The sequence below is a fragment of the Rhinichthys klamathensis genome, unplaced genomic scaffold (genome assembly GCF_029890125.1).
Source record: "Rhinichthys klamathensis goyatoka isolate OS25496 unplaced genomic scaffold, OSU_Roscu_1.1 h1tg000387l_1, whole genome shotgun sequence".
NCBI classification, from domain to species: domain Eukaryota; kingdom Metazoa; phylum Chordata; class Actinopteri; order Cypriniformes; family Leuciscidae; genus Rhinichthys; species Rhinichthys klamathensis.
Genome location: NW_026606891.1, coordinates 444,551 through 462,755, shown reverse-complemented (window position 1 = coordinate 462,755; position 18,205 = coordinate 444,551). Strand labels below are relative to the sequence as shown.

At 39.2% G+C, this 18,205-nt stretch overlaps 1 protein-coding gene across 1 annotated transcript in view; it reads right to left on the bottom strand.

Moving 5' to 3' along the window:
• ush2a (Usher syndrome 2A (autosomal recessive, mild)) overlaps positions 1-18,205 on the bottom strand; it is a 236,098-nt gene that overhangs the window by 50,720 nt on the left and 167,173 nt on the right. The window contains exons 51-53 of the mRNA XM_056234074.1: positions 9,464-9,687; positions 7,592-7,844; positions 2,678-2,875 (exon numbers count right to left, since the gene is read on the bottom strand). Of these exons, the coding sequence (XP_056090049.1) occupies positions 2,678-2,875; positions 7,592-7,844; positions 9,464-9,687 (675 nt within the window). The remainder of the gene's footprint in view (positions 1-2,677; positions 2,876-7,591; positions 7,845-9,463; positions 9,688-18,205) is intronic.

Below are 18,205 nucleotides of genomic sequence, written 5' to 3'. Positions count from 1 at the left end.
GCGGTTCTTCTGGAGCAGCCTTAATTTCATCAGGTGGGTGGCATTCCTCATGACTATGTTGGTATGTGTCATCCATAGTGTTTACACTGCCTCTGGCGGTCAGTAAGAATGAAACAGAACGCTAGTTACGCATGTAACTGTGGTTCTGTGAATTCTGGATGACCGCCAGAGTTCTCTGTCACTCGGAATGCGCGAGAAAGGCGTACCGAGGTAGAGTGCTGAGCTACTGTAGCTTTACCCTCCAGGGCTCAGCATACGTCACGCCACGTGACTTTGTTGGTATATTCTCTCGGCCTATCTAGCTGGCGCTGCGATAATCCATAGTGTTTACACTGCCTCTGGCGGTCATCCAGAATTCACAGAACCACAGTTACATGCGTAACTAGCGATTTAAGAGCATCAAGAGCGTTGGATGAAGTGGCCGATCTACAGTCTAGTCTAGTGAATGCAAATCTGAATGAATGATTCCACAGGACGATACATTCGATTTCATTTCATTCAGGTAATACATTGTGTGTGTATTGCGCAGTGGCATAATCACACGAATAGTTTACATTGATTGAAACTAATTTGTTTAAATGAGGCTATTGCAGTAACAAGGCAGGTTCACATAAAATTCTTATGACATATGATAACATTATTTTTTGATCTAACGAGCATTGGCGATGCAAAAACGGACTGTCGTGCGTATTGTTTTTTTTCTTCTTCCAATTAGCCTACTATGTTAAAAAAAGGACGAAAACATGTTACTTGTTCAGTAAATAAACAGTTTGTTTGATGACAAATCGCTAAAGATAAAATTGGCCTCCCTTTCTGTCATTGCGTTTTTTTTTGTGTTTTTTTTTTATATTCGACTTTTGCTCCTCGATTGTCGAATGGCATTTTTGGCAGAAATGCACATCCCTACGCGAGGCAAACTATTCTCAAAGACGTACTTTTAGTCATTATTTGGGTAGCACACATATTCTGAATGCCTTCGGGAGAATTCAAATGAGCCATTTTAATCTAGATTAATCTAGATTAATTTCAATATTAATCTAGATTAATCTAGATTAGAAATTAATCTATGCCCGCCTCTAATATATATATATATATACACTCACCGGCCACTTTATTAGGTACCCCATGCTAGTAACGGGTTGGACCCCCTTTTGCCTTCAGAACTGCCTCAATTCTTCGTGGCATAGATTCAACAAGGTGCTGGAAGAATTCCTCAGGGAGTTTGGTCCATATTGACATGATGGCATCACACAGTTGCCGCAGATTTGTCGGCTGCACATCCATGATGCGAATCTCCCGTTCCACCACATCCCAAAGATGCTCTATTGGGTTGAGATCTGGTGACTGTGGAGGCCATTTTAGTACAGTGAACTCATTGTCATGTTCAAGAAACCAATTTGAAATGATTAGAGCTTTGTGACATGGTGGAAGTAGCCATCAGAGGATGGGTACATGGTGGCCATAAAGGGATGGACATGGTCAGAAACAATGCTCAGGTAGGCCGTGGCATTTAAACGATGCCCAATTGGCACTAAGGGGCCTAAAGTGTGCCAGGAAAACATCCCCCACACCATTACACCACCACCACCAGCCTGCACAGTGGTAACAAGGCATGATGGATCCATGTTCTCATTCTGTTTACGCCAAATTCTGACTCTAACATCTGAATGTCTCAACAGAAATCGAGACTCATCAGACCAGGCAACATTTTTCCAGTCTTCAACTGTTCAATTTTGGTGAGCTCTTGCAAATTGTAGCCTCTTTTTCCTATTTGTAGTGGAGATGAGTGGTACCCGGTGGAGTCTTCTGCTGTTGTAGCCCATCCGCCTCAAGGTTGTGCGTGTTGTGGCTTCACAAATGCTTTGTTGCATACCTCGGTTGTAACGAGTGGTTATTTCAGTCACTGTTGCCCTTCTATCAGCTCGAACCAGTCTGGCCATTCTCCTCTGACCTCTGGCATCAACAAGGCATTTCCGCCCACAGAACTGCCGCTCACTGGATGTTTTTTCTTTTTCGGACCATTCTCTGTAAACCCTAGAGATGGTTGTGCGTGAAAATCCCAGTAGATTAGCAGTTTCTGAAATACTCAGACCAGCCCTTCTGGCACCAACAATCATGCCACGTTCAAAGTCACTCAAATCAACTTTCTTCCCCATACTGATGCTCGGTTTGAACTACAGGAGATTGTCTTGACCATGTCTACATGCCTAAATGCACTGAGTTGCCGCCATGTGATTGGCTGCTTAGAAATTAAGTGTTAACGAGCAGTTGGACAGGTGTACCTAATAAAGTGGCCGGTGAGTGTATATATATATATATATATATATATATATATATATATATACACACCCCTCACCCAGGTCCTACTCGCCCCGCAATGTGTGGGCCTCGAACCCAGGTCTCCGGGCATGAGGAGGTTAAAGGAGGCAAAAGACTACAGCCCCTAGCGCCTGTCGCTAGAGCGCCTATTGAGATCAGATGAGTGAGGTTTACTTGCACAGCGACTACTAGTTGGCCTCCGCTACACACACATATATATATATATATATATATATATATATATATATATATATATATATATATATATATATATAAATAGGTCACTGGATTGGTTTCACTCAGCTATAGAGGGAATGGGATGTAATAAAAGTCAACACCACCTTTTCAAAATAATTACCATTGGGTTTGTTTGGGGCTGACCATTCAAGCTGGATGATGTCGTCACGCAGGCCCACATGGCTCCAGTGAGGAGGAGGCACATCCCAGGGAACGTCTTCTTCAGTAGTGACACGAGAAGAGGGACTGAACCCACGGCCAAAGCTGTTCCAAGCACCAATTCTATACTCATAACTGGTGTAAGGGTCCAGTTCAGTGTCTGAAATGACACACAAGAGAACACAGTCACACAAACACAGCTATTCCTATTTCCTATTCCAACACGAGTTCCCCTGAAACCTCGTTCTTGACAGCATCACAGGAGAGTCTCTAAAGTGTGTCAGTCTTCACACTAAAACAAGACTAAAGTTTAATGAGCAGCCAGGGACACTGTTTACTGTAATGCTTTTTGTTATCAGAAATACAGCAGTTTGTCGTATTCGTGTGTTTGGGGAGTCATGGGTGTAAATCTCCGAGATGGGTTTCATCAGACTGGCGGAGGCACTTCTATGAGTGACAGGATGACAAAATACCCTTCTCAGAGGACAAGACACAGTCTGACAACAAATGAAAGTTAACCAAGCAAACTTATTTATGACTTATTTACATACTAATTTATAATAAAAAAAATCGACATGTATATGAGCAAACGACATGTCATTTTATATAATTTTTTAAGTAAAATTAAATTTGATTGTACATTAAGCAATACCAATTTATTATTTTCTTTTCTTTTGAAAAAAAAACTGAATATAATAATAGTAGTAGTAATAATAATAGTTATAATTAATGAAAAAGGTTCATTTAAATTTGAATTGAAAACATGAAATATAATTTGTAAATATAATTATAAAATGTAGGGCGAATTGATTAGATTGTAAAAAGTGGGTGTTTCAAACTAGAAAGGAGCAAAGTGGATTTTATAGGAAACTTTTTTTTATACTGAAATAATATAATAATGTACAACAAGACCAGTGACACATTGTTAGATTTAAACAGGGTGAATTTTTATTTCATGATGACGTTAAAATACACAAAAGCCCAAGGCCTCAAGGGTGTTTGCTACACAAAGTCAGGAGGAAGCGGAATTGTTCATATTTGTGTGGTTGGCAAATCAACTCTTGGGCAGCATTTGTCCGAGAGCACTCAGTGTCATCTTTCTCCGGGGTGCGGGTATGGGGGCGTGAGAAACATCTGGAGGAGTGCAGGGCTACGACAGGTTTATACGCTTCTGCCCAGATGGTGGCACAGCGCTGACTAGAATCACTCTCCTTGTGCCAGCCAGCCCCCTCAACTCCTGCATTAGTCTTGATTAAACAGACGTAACTAACCAAATAAATAACACCTCAGATGAGGTTGAGCCAGAACGAGGGGCCAGCACTCCCTCTGAAAACATTAATAAGAGTGTGAGTCAAGGGGGCGCTCTAAACGCCTATCTTAAAGTTTTAATGATGACTTCGAAATAGCAGGTGAGATTTATGGCTCACAACAATTAATACACACTTAAGCATCTGTTCTTGTGAACACGTGAAATGTGCAGATGTTTACAGTGTGAGGAACATCCCTAAAATGACTGACACTTTCCTTCTTGTGTGTGTGTGCCATTCAGTTTGATGTCTTTACATAAAAGATGTTGGGCATATACTATTTCTTGTTTATTGAACACATTTGGCTCTCATCTGCAGGTTTGTTGCGTAAATTTACAGGGCTCTAGAAAAAATGTTCCTAGTTGGCTTTCTCTCCCCTGAGCCCAAATAAGGCTGTACCATACAATGGATCCCTTTCACCCCTTCCTCTTGATGATGACCCTGCTTCCAGGGCTCTGAACTGGTTCAAGGAAACGAACAAAAACAGGAACATAAACAAAACTGAAAACTAAATCAGGTTTAAACGTTCTGAACAGAAACGCTTATTTGAAATTACCATTAACCGGTTTTTCGCTAGTTTTGTGTTCAGGGAAGGAGGAGGCGGGAACCGGCGAACGTTCAAACGTAACTTTAATATCATAAAATAAAAAAACACAAAACGAAAGTAAAGCGGCAGTCCCTCATGGAAGACTGCGCATAAACACATCAACACATCAAAACACAACGTAAAATAATCCAGGCCTGGTCCTTTCTCATCCTTTACTGTTGTCGCTCCTCCTTTTTTTCCATCCAGAGCTCCTCGAGACCGGTGTGGCGTGCAGAATCCCGCCACTGGCCTTGGGCTCTCGGCCCTGCTTGCCACGTAACCCCCTGGCCTGAGAGGGGTGATGGGGTATGTGGCAATCAGGGCGGGGCTGAGAGCCGTGGGAACGGAGCGAGGCCGGTGGCGTGTAGCCTGGGTTTCCCCATACTGCCTTGCCGCAGCGCGATTTTATTCACGCTGCTAGGTAGTCTGGATACCATGGACCAAATTTTCGCCTCATCTAGGGAACCAATCACAGAACGGGGAGGGAGCAGCAAAACGATGACGACGTCTATGCGACACACCGAAGCAGTTTGTTTATAGACGCGAAGTTACCTTTCGATACAGCCTTTTACGGTCTTTTCATACCGCAAGCGTGAGCGGCACTTGAGCAGCGCGTCAGCTGCAGCTTCAGACGCGCGAGAGTATTCACACTGGAAGCGTTTGTACAGTGTCACAGCAGCGGCTCCAAAGCTACATATATAAGCGGGCAATTCTTTACAAAGACAACTATACATTTGTTTTTAGAAGTTGGTCATTTATAACATTGATAGTCTTGAAAGTTTGTAATGGGGAGGTGTACAACATTCGCATATAAATGTTAAACAACAAAACAACCCAGAAAATGGCTCCAATCTATTAGTTTCAGTCATACTTTCGATATGTTTACAAGACTGCAACTCCGCGGATAAAAAACAAAACACAAATAAATCACACACTCGGTTTGATTTGGGTTGTGCTAGCCTATGTAGCTGTCTGTGTGTTACATAAACTAAAAGAACGTTTATATATAATATTTTCTGGCTAGTTTACTTTAGGTTTTTTTTTATATAATACACAACTTTCACCCAAACTGAATAATTAAAAACAAGTTTTTACCGGGTAGCCTAAATCTTCTATACATATTTTTGTGTCTTTATTTTCTTTTATTTGCCTACTCAAGTTCTTGTTAAAACTCACTAGACATGCTTATTCTGTGCATTTTGGGCACTTTTTGTGTGAAATCATATTTATTTTTGTCCATCAAAAGTGTGCTTTCACTTTAATTGAGCGTGAGCACTGCAGCAAAAACAGATTCGACGCCGAAACCCCCGCTTCACTGCTGCTCAACGCTCACGCACTGCTCCTGCTCCCGGTCTGAATGCACTCATTGATTAATATGCACGCCGCTCACGCACGCGGTGTGAAACGGCCGTTAGATACACGCCATCGTGTACACAAATCTTTGACCCATCGTCTTCTTTCTCGTCTAATTTCTGTCGCTCTACATACGTTATCTGGTATAATTGAAACGATTGGCTATGAGCTACATACAGGCGCATTTGATAGACATTCTTAGCACCCAATAAATGGCTCTGGGCATTCGTAAACCACGCCTCAAATACGAGAAAATGAACATCTGGTTCCCAGACCCAAGTCTCAATGAGACTTGGGTCTGACGTTAGCCAGGCTAGGTGGCGTGATTGCTCACGTTCACTTTCACTTTCCTGAACACAAACCTTGTTACACTGGTTAATAATCGTTATTTTTATCGTTCTGTTTAAGATTTTCCTTTGGCAGTCAACCAATGAATTCAAATAGTATGGCCTATGCAAATATGACGTTGACGAGTTGTCAAGTCATCCTATATAAGGTGCAAGGCAATGTGCTGGCCTTAGATGTTGGATCACAAGAGTTTATCCGAGGATATGTTACCATGGCAGGTTATATCCAGCATGGTGTGTTTTGAAACCAGCGAAAATTGCAGGTTAGTGTAGAACCGCTACTATTCAGGAAATCTAAAAAACGAGTTACGAGGTTTTTCACCAGCGAATGTCGGAGATTTGTGTTTTGTCTGTCATTAGAACGGTCGCATCTGAGGCAGTAAGTTTTTATCAACTTACAGGTTACAAAAATGATTGTATATTGTGGGCGCTTAGTTTTTTACTGTCGTTTAATCTATTTGGCAAAAAGCTTGTAATATAAAAGACGAAATGTTACGCACAGGCTGTATTGGCTATGAGTCGACGGCAAATACCAGACTGACACTTTTCTCCGCTCCTCAAATACATAATTGAATAAAGAAAACACTGCACTTTTTCAAAGAACCAATTTTTAATTTACCCTTGCACTGCAAACAAGCAGAGACAGTCTCCAAAATTTGTGAAGTACTTCATTCACGATAGATGGATAGAGCTTGCCGACAGTTTGTGGATCCACTCAAGTTACGAGGTTTAGTCACAAGCTCTTAGTATGAAGTTAAATTCAAGCAAATTATAGGCAAAAAAAATCTAATTAAAATTAAAATAACGTTATTAACCGGTATTTTTTCTAATCAAACTGCTTTTGGAACGATAATGTTACCAAAGAAAGCATGAAAAGAAACGTTAAAATACTGATTCTGCTCAGAGTGAACCAATTAATAATTTTGTTTTTGTTTTGTTTTTAAGCCCTGGCTGCTTCTAAATAAAAATTCTTTGCAGTTTTGTGTTTTATTTTATTTATCTATGCTTTCCTTTTCTTAATTTGTAGTCAACTATTTTTCACAGACAAGGATGTATCCCCTGATCAGTGAAAAATATGACAAATAATTATGAAAAAAAAGAGTGTATGATTTGATAGAGTGCAGTTATTCTATTATTCCAGGTCAGTGTTATTTTAGTATTATTTATATACTATTATAATTTTAACAATAACAACACTTTCAATTTAATTTAAAAAAATAAATAAAACGCATTAAAAAAACTATTCTTGAGGGTAAATTGACAAACATTGTTGATCTGTTTACCTGTGAAACTGTATCGGTTTGCTACTCCACTGTATATCAGCTCCTCTGAGGATGGGCAGAGCTGGCTGTGGGCGGCAGTAGGAGGAGCTTCTGTTGGGGTGACGGCAGCAGCAGAGGGAGATGGAATATGCGCGGGGAACGGCTCGCCTGGTACCCATGTACAAATGGACTGCGCCGGGTCAAAATCACACAAGCCGCAGAAAGCTCCCGCGACCGCCGACACAGGACACACCGTACTGGGGCGACATTTCTCCTAAAGGACACATACGCACACACAATCTCATTAGTGACAACAGTCATCAGACAACTGTTGTGTGTCAAAGTACCCCTGCCAGCGGGTGTGTATGGAGTCCTCTGTCTCAATAAATAGCATGGATGCCCCTTAATGACATAATTACAAGTTAATGACCGCCATCCCAGTTTTCTTTTCTTGGTCTCTTTCTTTTCCTCACGAGCTCAAGCTGGGTGCACGATGAGCTTGTGTTACAGCGAGCAAATCTGATTAATGAAGTGTGACTGTGAGTGCCTACTTCCTGAGGAGAGGAGCAGATACATCACTGCTCTGTGCCTCATTTTTCCAACCTCCACTTTAGACCATGGCAGTTTGAGTTTAAAACTCAACTACTTTACTAAAACACCTATCCAGTGAAGCTCTTTAACAGCTAATTCAGCGCTAAATCTATCCGCTAATATATATATATATATATATATATATAAAGGAGTTCCACATGACAGTCTTTTCATAGTTTTCCTCTCTGTTTGCTGATAATCTGATCGACATTGAACAGAAAATTTCTCTTTCGGTCAGGCAGCTCTAATTTGATTGGCTGGCTATATGCCAGTATAATCAAATCAAAATCAAAGTATAATCAAAGTTGTGTTTACAAGGTACTGAACATCTACAATTAATGTTTTTTAAGGTTAAATAATCAATTTTTTTTATTTGCAAATGTTTGCCAGGTTAGTGTTATTGTAGTTTGGTTTGAAACACTTTTGTAGTAAGTTAACCAGATATCCATGACCAGAATTGCATTTTGCTTTCTGTTAAATTATAAGTACCTACTATTTTTGATGGACAGAAATTCAGATTTAAAATACTTCATGCAATTTTTTTCTATTTTCTGTTCCCATTTAGCCTTTAATTACATTTAAAGTTTTGTACACAAATTGCAACTACATCATTAAAAAAATGCATGCATATATATGTATATATATATATATATATACACACATTTTATATGATATTGAAGTATATTTTACTTTACCACAAATGCTTGTCAGTACATTAAGCAATTCAGAACCACGTTTAAAAGACAGCAGAATTATGAAATTGCATATAAAGATGTACTTAAGTGGGTCAAAAAGTTAAACTAACTGCATTACATATAAATTTAAACTACAATACATTTTCATTAACAATGAACATACAATTAAGTGTCCGAAACATTACATTCAGTACACACTTAAGCCTATTTCCATAAGAAACTTAGCTTCCATAAAAAAAGCATGCTAAAAAGTACTTTCTTTTCACAAGGGCTGATTTGAATATATTTTCAATTTCACTCTATTATAGTGACATCAATGATTTCAGATAAACCTGCCCCTATACCTGACATAAAAACAGTTTATCAATCAAAATGGTCTAAGTGGGCGGTTCTTAGCTGCAGTATGGACCAGACATTTAGTCAAAGGTCTCTCCATAATCTGTTTTGGCAAATTTTGGCAAAGCATTGCCTTAATCTGAGTTTGAGAAACTGGCGTGACACTACAGAACAGCTTGAGGGCAAAGTCTCCACTAAGTCTTCATCCTGAAGAACTATTGCTGAAACAACATACAGTGAATATGTCACTCTGAGTGAAAGTGTTAATTACCGGGATGAGGATGCTGGCCGGGGCTCTGTCAGCACACACAGATGTGAGCGGATTGAAGCCCACTCCATTACAACACTCCTCCTCCTGATCAATCACCTCTGACCAGCAGCACTTCAGCGACTCCGTCCTGTTCTCCACCACGTGGACTTTAGACTCGCCGCTGGGACCTGTGCAGCACCAGGAAGTGGATGTGTTGATGTAGTGCTCTCCACAGCAGCTGAATCCTACTGTATGTAAAACAAATGTATATACATGAAAGATGTTGATACAAATTAGGGCTTTTCACACTTGAAAAAGTTAGCCCTGGTTTATTCAAATCCTGGGTTATCTTGCGTCATGTGTCACACTGCTAATAATTTTTCTGGGGTTAACAATTGATCATGGGTATTGATAATCTGTTATTTCACACTGTACATTGACTAAACATGACTGCAGTCAGCACATTTGTTGAACCACGAGTATAGCATCCAACATGTGGCCATTACAGCTCATTGGACGTTTCCAGGCGAGATGAGCGCCTGGAAAGAGCTGCATGTGCAGCTGACATGTAAAAGATGCAGACGGCCGTGTTGCTCGGGGAATCAGCTTCATCTGGCAACGTGGCCACTGTCTCCTCCCATCAGCCATCAGTGCTCAGCATCCACATCTGCATCCTCTCCTATTACCTCTAAAAGCATCACGGTGATCTCAGAGGCCTGACTCAACACACACGTACCGGCCCTGCAAACACAGCTGTGAGAATACTTACTGCATAACACTACCGCTCAAAAGTTTAGGGTAAGTACGTTTTATTTGTTTAAAAAAAGTAATATTTTTATTCAGCAAGGATGCATTAAATTAATCAAAACGGGCAGTAAAGACATTTTTGTTACAAATTATTTCTATTTTAAATTAATACTGTTCTTTTGAACTTTCTGTTTCTGTTATCTGTGATAAAAATTCACAAAAATAGGCTTTTTACTGTATTTTTCATCAAATAAATGCAACCTTGGCGAACATAAGAGACCCTAAACTTTTGAACGGTAGTGTACTCAACATTCGTTTTGAGAAAAACTTGCATTAATGTGTATAAAGTTGTATTTTCAGAGCATCTACTGGAATAAGGACCAAGATGGTGAAATTATTTGAACAAACTTAGTATGATTAGCAGTACGTATCATGGCAGAGGGAAGAAAGAATAGAATTTCCCAAAAAGTAGTTTAATATTCTTCTAACAGGAAGTGACTCCTGGTTTATTTCCTTGGGTAAACCATCACTACTATAATTACCATCAACCCCCAGTATGATAAATTGCTAATTGTTTAATACCCTAATCAGCGTTCATTCTTTGCACAGATAAACTGTGACAGCGCCATTAATTTAAATAGTAATTTCACTTAACGGCCAAAACGGCGCAGCAGATTTTTATGCAACGTTTTCTAGGGGCCGCATCCATCACATCTCTGCAGTGACATAAAGATGTCTGACGTGCTCTAACTCACTTAGGGACAGCAGATGTTGCAGAGCTGCATTTGGTGGCAATTCCCAGGGTGCATTACTTCAGCTCCAATGACTTGCAAATAAACAGCTCAACAATTTTTCCAAAATAGCTCTGCCATCACGTCCCATCCCTGCAGCGCTCCATTTTTCATGATATTTCGTTTAAAGAGCAGTGAACTTTGACACCCTGACCTCTTGGCTGGGGATGTCCCTCTATTTTGTTGTCCGCACTTAACCTTGGCCTGTCAGCTAAAACAATTCATTTTCCGTCATCTCCATCTTTGTCGTGCCATGAAAAGGAACAGGAGGGAACACCACTGCCCCGCTAAATCTGGCGTAGGCCCCGCGCAAAAAAACATGAGCACCCTTTTAGCTCACACTTTGTTTTTTCAAGCACCGCAAAATGATTTAGCTAATCTTCAGATTTATGATGGATTTGCATACATTCATTAGAGTGCGAGTGAACGCAGGCGAGCATAAGGTGCTTAGGCTGTGTGAATTAAGGTTCAATCACTTAATGATAAGTAAATATTTAGCATGCAATGAGCGGCTGATAAAAATGTGTGCTGTGGCTTACGCAAGCCTTTGGACACAAAAATGAAAACTTCGTACAAACAAAAGCACTTTTTTTTGCTTTTTAAATGGCTGAGCACATTCAAAGTCAAGCTCAAAGAGCAAAAGGACTTTATAGTGCTTTGAATATTGGACATTACAATCTTCGAAACATAGATATATTTCAGAAACTGTGATTTTTTACTTTTTTCTTTCAAATGATCATTTGCAAGTGAACTCATTTATTAGTTGCATGTTACATGGTACATTATTATGTATGTATCCTGGTTAAATAAAATTTATTTTAGCCACTGGAGGCACAGAGAAAGTAAACGTGTCAAAGCTATCAAACGGTCAGGTGATGTAATGATGTAATTGTTGATGTAATGTTAGCTATATTAACAGGACAGTTTTGAGTGTCATTGTTTATCTGGAGCTGGTGTGCTTTTTGGCGACTCACAACAAACTCTTGTTTGTATATAATCTTGTACTGTATATTCCTTTTTTGTTCATCCTTGTAGTTCGTTCGTCAACTTAGCTTTATATTTCAGTGAAGCATTATTTTGCTTCGCTTCAGCTATGATAAAGAGGCATCCACTCTTGAATTGCGCGTTTGTGCATTTTGGGGGTGAAGCTTTAAGAGAGGGGGTATGTTTGTTTGGGTTGATTTCAAATATCAACAATGTTTCTCAGAAATCGCTTATTGCACCTTTAACTGTTAGCATATACAACTTTGTAAAATGTGTGTATAAAAAAATATTAGGGGCCATTCACACAATTGTGTCTGCGTAAAAAAAATAAAAGTTGCACTTCTTGAGCGACTCATGTTTAGAACGCTGTGTCATGCAAAAGATGCGAGTACAACAGTCAAACACGTCAATATAGTGCATGTTTAAATAGGGAAAACTATGGAAAAGCAACGCAGTGGGATGTAATAATGCATTCTCTGTGAACTGTTTTTCCTTTCATTCAAACAGTAGTAGTTGTATATAGGTTTTGGCTTAGGGTCAGGATGAGGTCCTTAAAAAAACAACAACAACAACCAAGTGATATTTAAAAGTACCATTTGTTGTGTTTCGGACATGTGCATTTAAAGTTTTATGTTCAAGCTTAAATCTCCCCCCTTTGATCCTCCTTTCAGTTCCCCCAAAGAGCAGTGAAAATATTACTGCTGCCCAAGCACTTTCTGTCACATGCAACCGCGGCCAATGGATGAAACGAAGAAAGTCAGTTTAATGTGCTGTTCTTTCACCTCTCCCTCAGGAACACCTGGAATAAATAAATGAATAAAACCAATGTTTCTCACGTATGGAGCAGAAACAACGTAACCTTGGCATCTGTTTTCAGGCCTTCCCGCTTGGGTCTCTCCAGGAAAAAGATGGAAAGCTTCTCTAATATTAAACCGAGTCCTAAAGCTCTTGCCTGCTCATAAGCCTTCTTTTTCCAGTGATTTTCCTCTGACCTTTTCTTCTTTTGTAATGTCTCTCAGCCATCTTTCTTTCTACAGTCTTTATTCAAATCTCCCTCTTGCTCATTCTCTCTCCGCCCCCATCATGAGTGGACACGCCCCCTACTGCTGATTGGCTACAAGGGTCCGGTCCACTTTCAACGTTTCTTAGAACTGCACCTTTAATGCATTAGTTAACATGAGCTAACAATAATTCGTTTAACAGCATTAATTAGTCTTTGTTAATGTTAATTTATAAAATATATGTTAAAGTGCACACAAGCATTTGCACATTAAAACATGAATCTCTGTCTGGATTTTCCAAACCAATGCTTTTTTGTATAAATTCACATTAAAGAAGATTTAAAAATTCTGAAAGAATGTATTGCAATTTAACTAAAGCATGACCACATTTTAATGTATAAAACTACTATACCACTAACTCTGTTATTAAAACAACTCTAAAACATCAAAAGCGTCACCATCATTGGTCCGACACTATACTAGTCCCATTCAGTACGTGCAAAGCATTAGGAATCTGTACTTTGTGATTAGTAGTTGAGCCATGCAAAATGCTTTAATTGCTCAAGCCTATTAACTGAGATTATTAGCAGTGAGTAAGGTAAGAAAAGCTATCATAATAACTGTTGAAAGAAAATGGTCTTAATCTGTATGATCTCCAATCTGTCTCAGCAAAAAAAGATCCAGGCGTGTGTGTTCGGAATAATTCCCTCTCTGGCATTCATGTCTTGTCATTTGCAAGACAGCGTTGGCAGAACAATATGAGGACATATGAGCCATGATGAAGCGCTCGTGCAGTAACAAATACAACGCAGACACTGACGCATTCAGCCACCGGGATCATTTCCACTCGCAAATGGTCATTGTGTCCTTGAGAACATATTTAATTATTGCACTTTTTTGACATCGTCACAGCCATTTCCACACCCACTCTTATGATCTCTCTCTCTCTCACACACACACACACATACACAGCTCTAAAGCTTTTAACACTTAAATGGTGTAAAATATTCAGATTTAACCTTGAATGTGATTCAGGCACTGTGCTTTTAAGCAGAGCTCTGTACATAAGCAGATATTAAAAGATCTCTCTGTATGACACCAAGCCTGCAGATGCAAAGAACCCTGTAATCCAAATCTAAACTTTAAACAGGACAGCGGGACATGCACAGTAATACCCTGTATTACTCAAGGCTATTGTCTAAACTGTTTCCCATGTCTCAAATGGAAAAATTCAGAAGACTGGATTGGATTTTGACAGTTTAAAGGCTCTTGTAACTTGTCATGGAGGATGATGAAATGTCCCACAGTTCCCCTTCAAACAAATGTCATCGTTTCTGTAACTAGTTTGACATCTGGGTTATATGCCAGGTTATAATTAAGCAACATTGTTAATATTCTGATAATTGTGATGTGCTTTTTATTTGGTCATTATAATGACTGTTATTAAACTTGTGAAAAAACTGTGTTAGAGTTGGCAAGTTCATTTGTTAGAATCAGTTCAAACGGTATGTTTCAACGAATAGATTCAAAACTCTGATTCAATGATTTGGTTGCTTCATTACTAAAAAATGTTCACAGATATATTTTTTTAATGTATTTAAAGGTTTTTATACCACTATATACCAAAATAATTACCACTCTTATTAGTGAAAATAGAATTTAAAACATTTTTTTTCTTTTTTTTTCTTGTGTTTTAGTTATTTCATTAAACACACATATATGGCCCTATTTTAACGATCTGAAACGCAAGTGTCAAAGCGCAAAGCGCAAGTAACTTTGTGGGCGGATCCCGGCGCTGTTGCTATTTTCCCGGCGGGATAAATGCCTCTTGCGCCTGGCGCAAATCTAAAAGGGGTTGGTCTGAAGTAGCTTCATTATTCATAGGTGTGGTTTGGGCGTAACGTGAAATAAACCAATCAGAGCGTCATCTCACATTCCCTTTAAGAGCAGGCGCGCTTGTTCTAAAGCGGATTCCTATTATAACGGCGGATTTGCCAGGCGCGCGCCAGGAGCGGTTCACAGCCGAGGAGAGCAACGTTCTCGTCAGGGCCGTAAAACACAGAGAAGTGACATTGGGGATGAAGAAACCCACCCAAATTAACTTCTGTTAAACAGGCGTATGATAATTTGGGTAAATGTGTAAGCTACATGTATGCTTTTATAATAAATTGTCTATCTATCTATCTATCTATCTATCTATCTATCTATCTATCTATCTATCTATCTATCTATCTATCTATCTATCTATCTATCTATCTATCTATCTATATCGTAATGAAATGAAAACTGCTGCACGCGCCACTGACTTTAGACTAGGTTTTTTCTGGTCAGTGGCGCAATTGTTTTATAGAACAGCAAAATAGCATGAGGGAAAGTTTGCGCCGGAACACGCCTCCTCTTTGCGCTGAACCGCCCCGGGGAGCGCAAGTGTATTTCTTAGTTAACCGACGTGTGTCTGTGGAGGGAAAAGTCCGCTTTGCGCGAGTGCAAAATAGGAATGATACATGCGTCAGTGTACAAAGTCATTTGCGCCGAGTGCAAGATAGGGCCCCTAATCTTAATGGCAACAATGGCTGTATTCCAACAGTGTTTCAGTAAATGAGCATAAGAGTATTTAATCATTTTGATTTTTAGGTATTATGGTAATGCCAAATATTAATAAATAACAATGTAATGTGATATAATAAATATTTTTTTATTTAACCATGTCTATGATGCTATGAAATTTGGTTTAAAAAAGTGTTTATTGTCAAACAAAACTCTGTAATCATTCTAACTACTAGAGACTTCGTATGGCAAATAATGCTGGTCTATATTGATTTATTATTGGACTTATTGATCAATCGATTGTTTCTTTAGTGATTCATACACTGTGCCCAAAAGGTGCCAATGTTAATTTTCTTTTGAAATTTGACTAATAGCAGTTTTTTTGAGACTGGTTCAGGGATTGGTTCACAGGCAGCTTTTCAAACAGCTGATGGCTGTCTCTAACAATTCCATCTCCACTGCGCCGGAGCGCTGCGAGTCCTGACAGGGTAGAGTGTAATGTGTGACAGATCGCACTTTAGGGACCTGGTAATCACATTTCCATCGGCCATCAGCTGGATCTCAGTGGGACATCCTCAGAAAACTGCCTGTGATTCTATTTCCACAATCTGGAGGACCACGTGCAGCTTAAACACAATGTCACTGCATTTCTGCACAACAGAGTTCAGAAATACAATTAAAAAAAAACTGTTTTCTATTTAAATATATTTTCTAATGTAATTTGTTCTTGTGATGGCAAAGCTGAATTTTCAGGATCATTTCTCCAGTCTTCAGTGTCACATGATCCTTCAGAAATCATTCTAATATGCTGATTTGATTCTCAAGAAACATTTATGATTATTATCAATGTTGTTGCCCACATTTTTGTGGAAATAATAATACAATTTTGTGATACAAATTTTAGGATTCTTTGATTAATAGAAAGTTCAAAAGAACATGATTTATTTGAAATATTCTAAATGATTTTACTACCACTTTTGATCACTTTAATGCATCCTTGCTGAATAAAATTATTAATTTCCCAATGTCACGTTTGATCAGCGTTTGTGCTTTGCTTGAGTTTGACTTTGTGTTTGCACTGTTCCCAGTTCAGTTTCCTGTGTTAGTTGATCAGTTGCCATGGTTTTTGATTTGCCCTCATGTGTTATACCTGTGTCGTGTTAATTATCTTGTTTGGTCACTAGCATTTCCCTGTGTATTTATAGCTCTGTGTTTCATTCTTTGTAAGATCTCATCTGAAAAAAACAACAACAATTATTCCGTTTTCTGTGTTTTTGTTTCCTGCAGAGCCTAAGAAGTGTGTTCCTGAGTTTATTCTGATTAAAAGGGAAACTGCTTGTGAATAGATCCAGCTCTTTTATTTTCCACCAAAAACCTTTGAACAGTAGTGTATATACTTGTTTGATGGAAGAACTGCCTATAGTTATTGTTATTAATAATAATAATAATAATAATAATAATAATAATACACACAATTACTTACAAAAATAAGCATATCTTATGTTTCTGTTGCTGGTATTTTATAAGAAAAATCTGACTAGCGAGGCCATGCATTACAGTGATTTCATCATGGTTAAGGCACATATGCTTCAAAGTTGAATATAACACCACCACTGTGGTAAAATCCCTGTAACACCTGGGGCCCTATTTTGACGATCTGAAACGCAAGTGTCAAAGCGCAAAGCGCAAGTAACTTTGTGGGCGGATCCCGGCGCTGTTGCTATTTTCCCGGCGGGATAAATGCCTCTTGCGCCTGGCGCAAATCTAAAAGAGGTTGGTCTGAAGTAGCTTCATTATTCATAGGTGTGGTTTGGGCGTAACGTGGAATAAACCAATCAGAGCGTCATCTCACATTCCCTTTAAGAGCAGGTGCGCATGTTGCATGGCGGATTGCTATTATAACGGCGGATTTACCAGGCGCGCGTCAGGAGCGGTTCACAGCCGAGGAGACCGACGTTCTTGTCAGGACCGTGAAAGACAGAGAAGTGACGTTGTATTGCGTGTTTTGCGTGCACCTGTAAACTATGGCATAAACCCTCATGCAGTAACACCCTCAGACGGCACTGTTTATTGACTGTCTGAAGTAGAATGCATGCAGAAATAACAAGAAATTCAACGTTCAAATCAGACTTATCTATCTATTTATCTCTCTATCTCTCTATCTCTCTATCTATCTCTCTATCTATCTCTCTATCTATCTCTCTATCTATCTATCTATCTATCTATCTATCTCTCTATCTATCTATCTATCTATCTATCTATCTATCTATCTATCTATCTATCTATCTATCTATCTATCTATCTATCTATCTATCTATCTATCTATCGTGGGTGGGTTTCTCCCATCCCCATACAAATCAGCGTCGGTTAAACAGGCGTGGGAGGAAAAAAACTAAATTTTCATGGACACCACAATGATTTCCCTCATGTGTTCATATTTTTCCTTGTTATAATGTATGATTTGCAAAAATAAAAACTGCTGCATCTGTGTTGATGAGAGAATCAAAGTGTATGCGCGTTGTGCACCCGCTACATTATGGCCAAGCATGCGCGCTTAAAATAGCATAATGAACAACGCGCAACGCGCCACTGACTTTAGACTAGTTTTTTTCTGGTCAGTGGCGCAATTGTTTTAAAGAACAGCAAAATAGCATGAGGGAAAGTTTGCGCCGGAACACGCCTCCTCTTTGCGC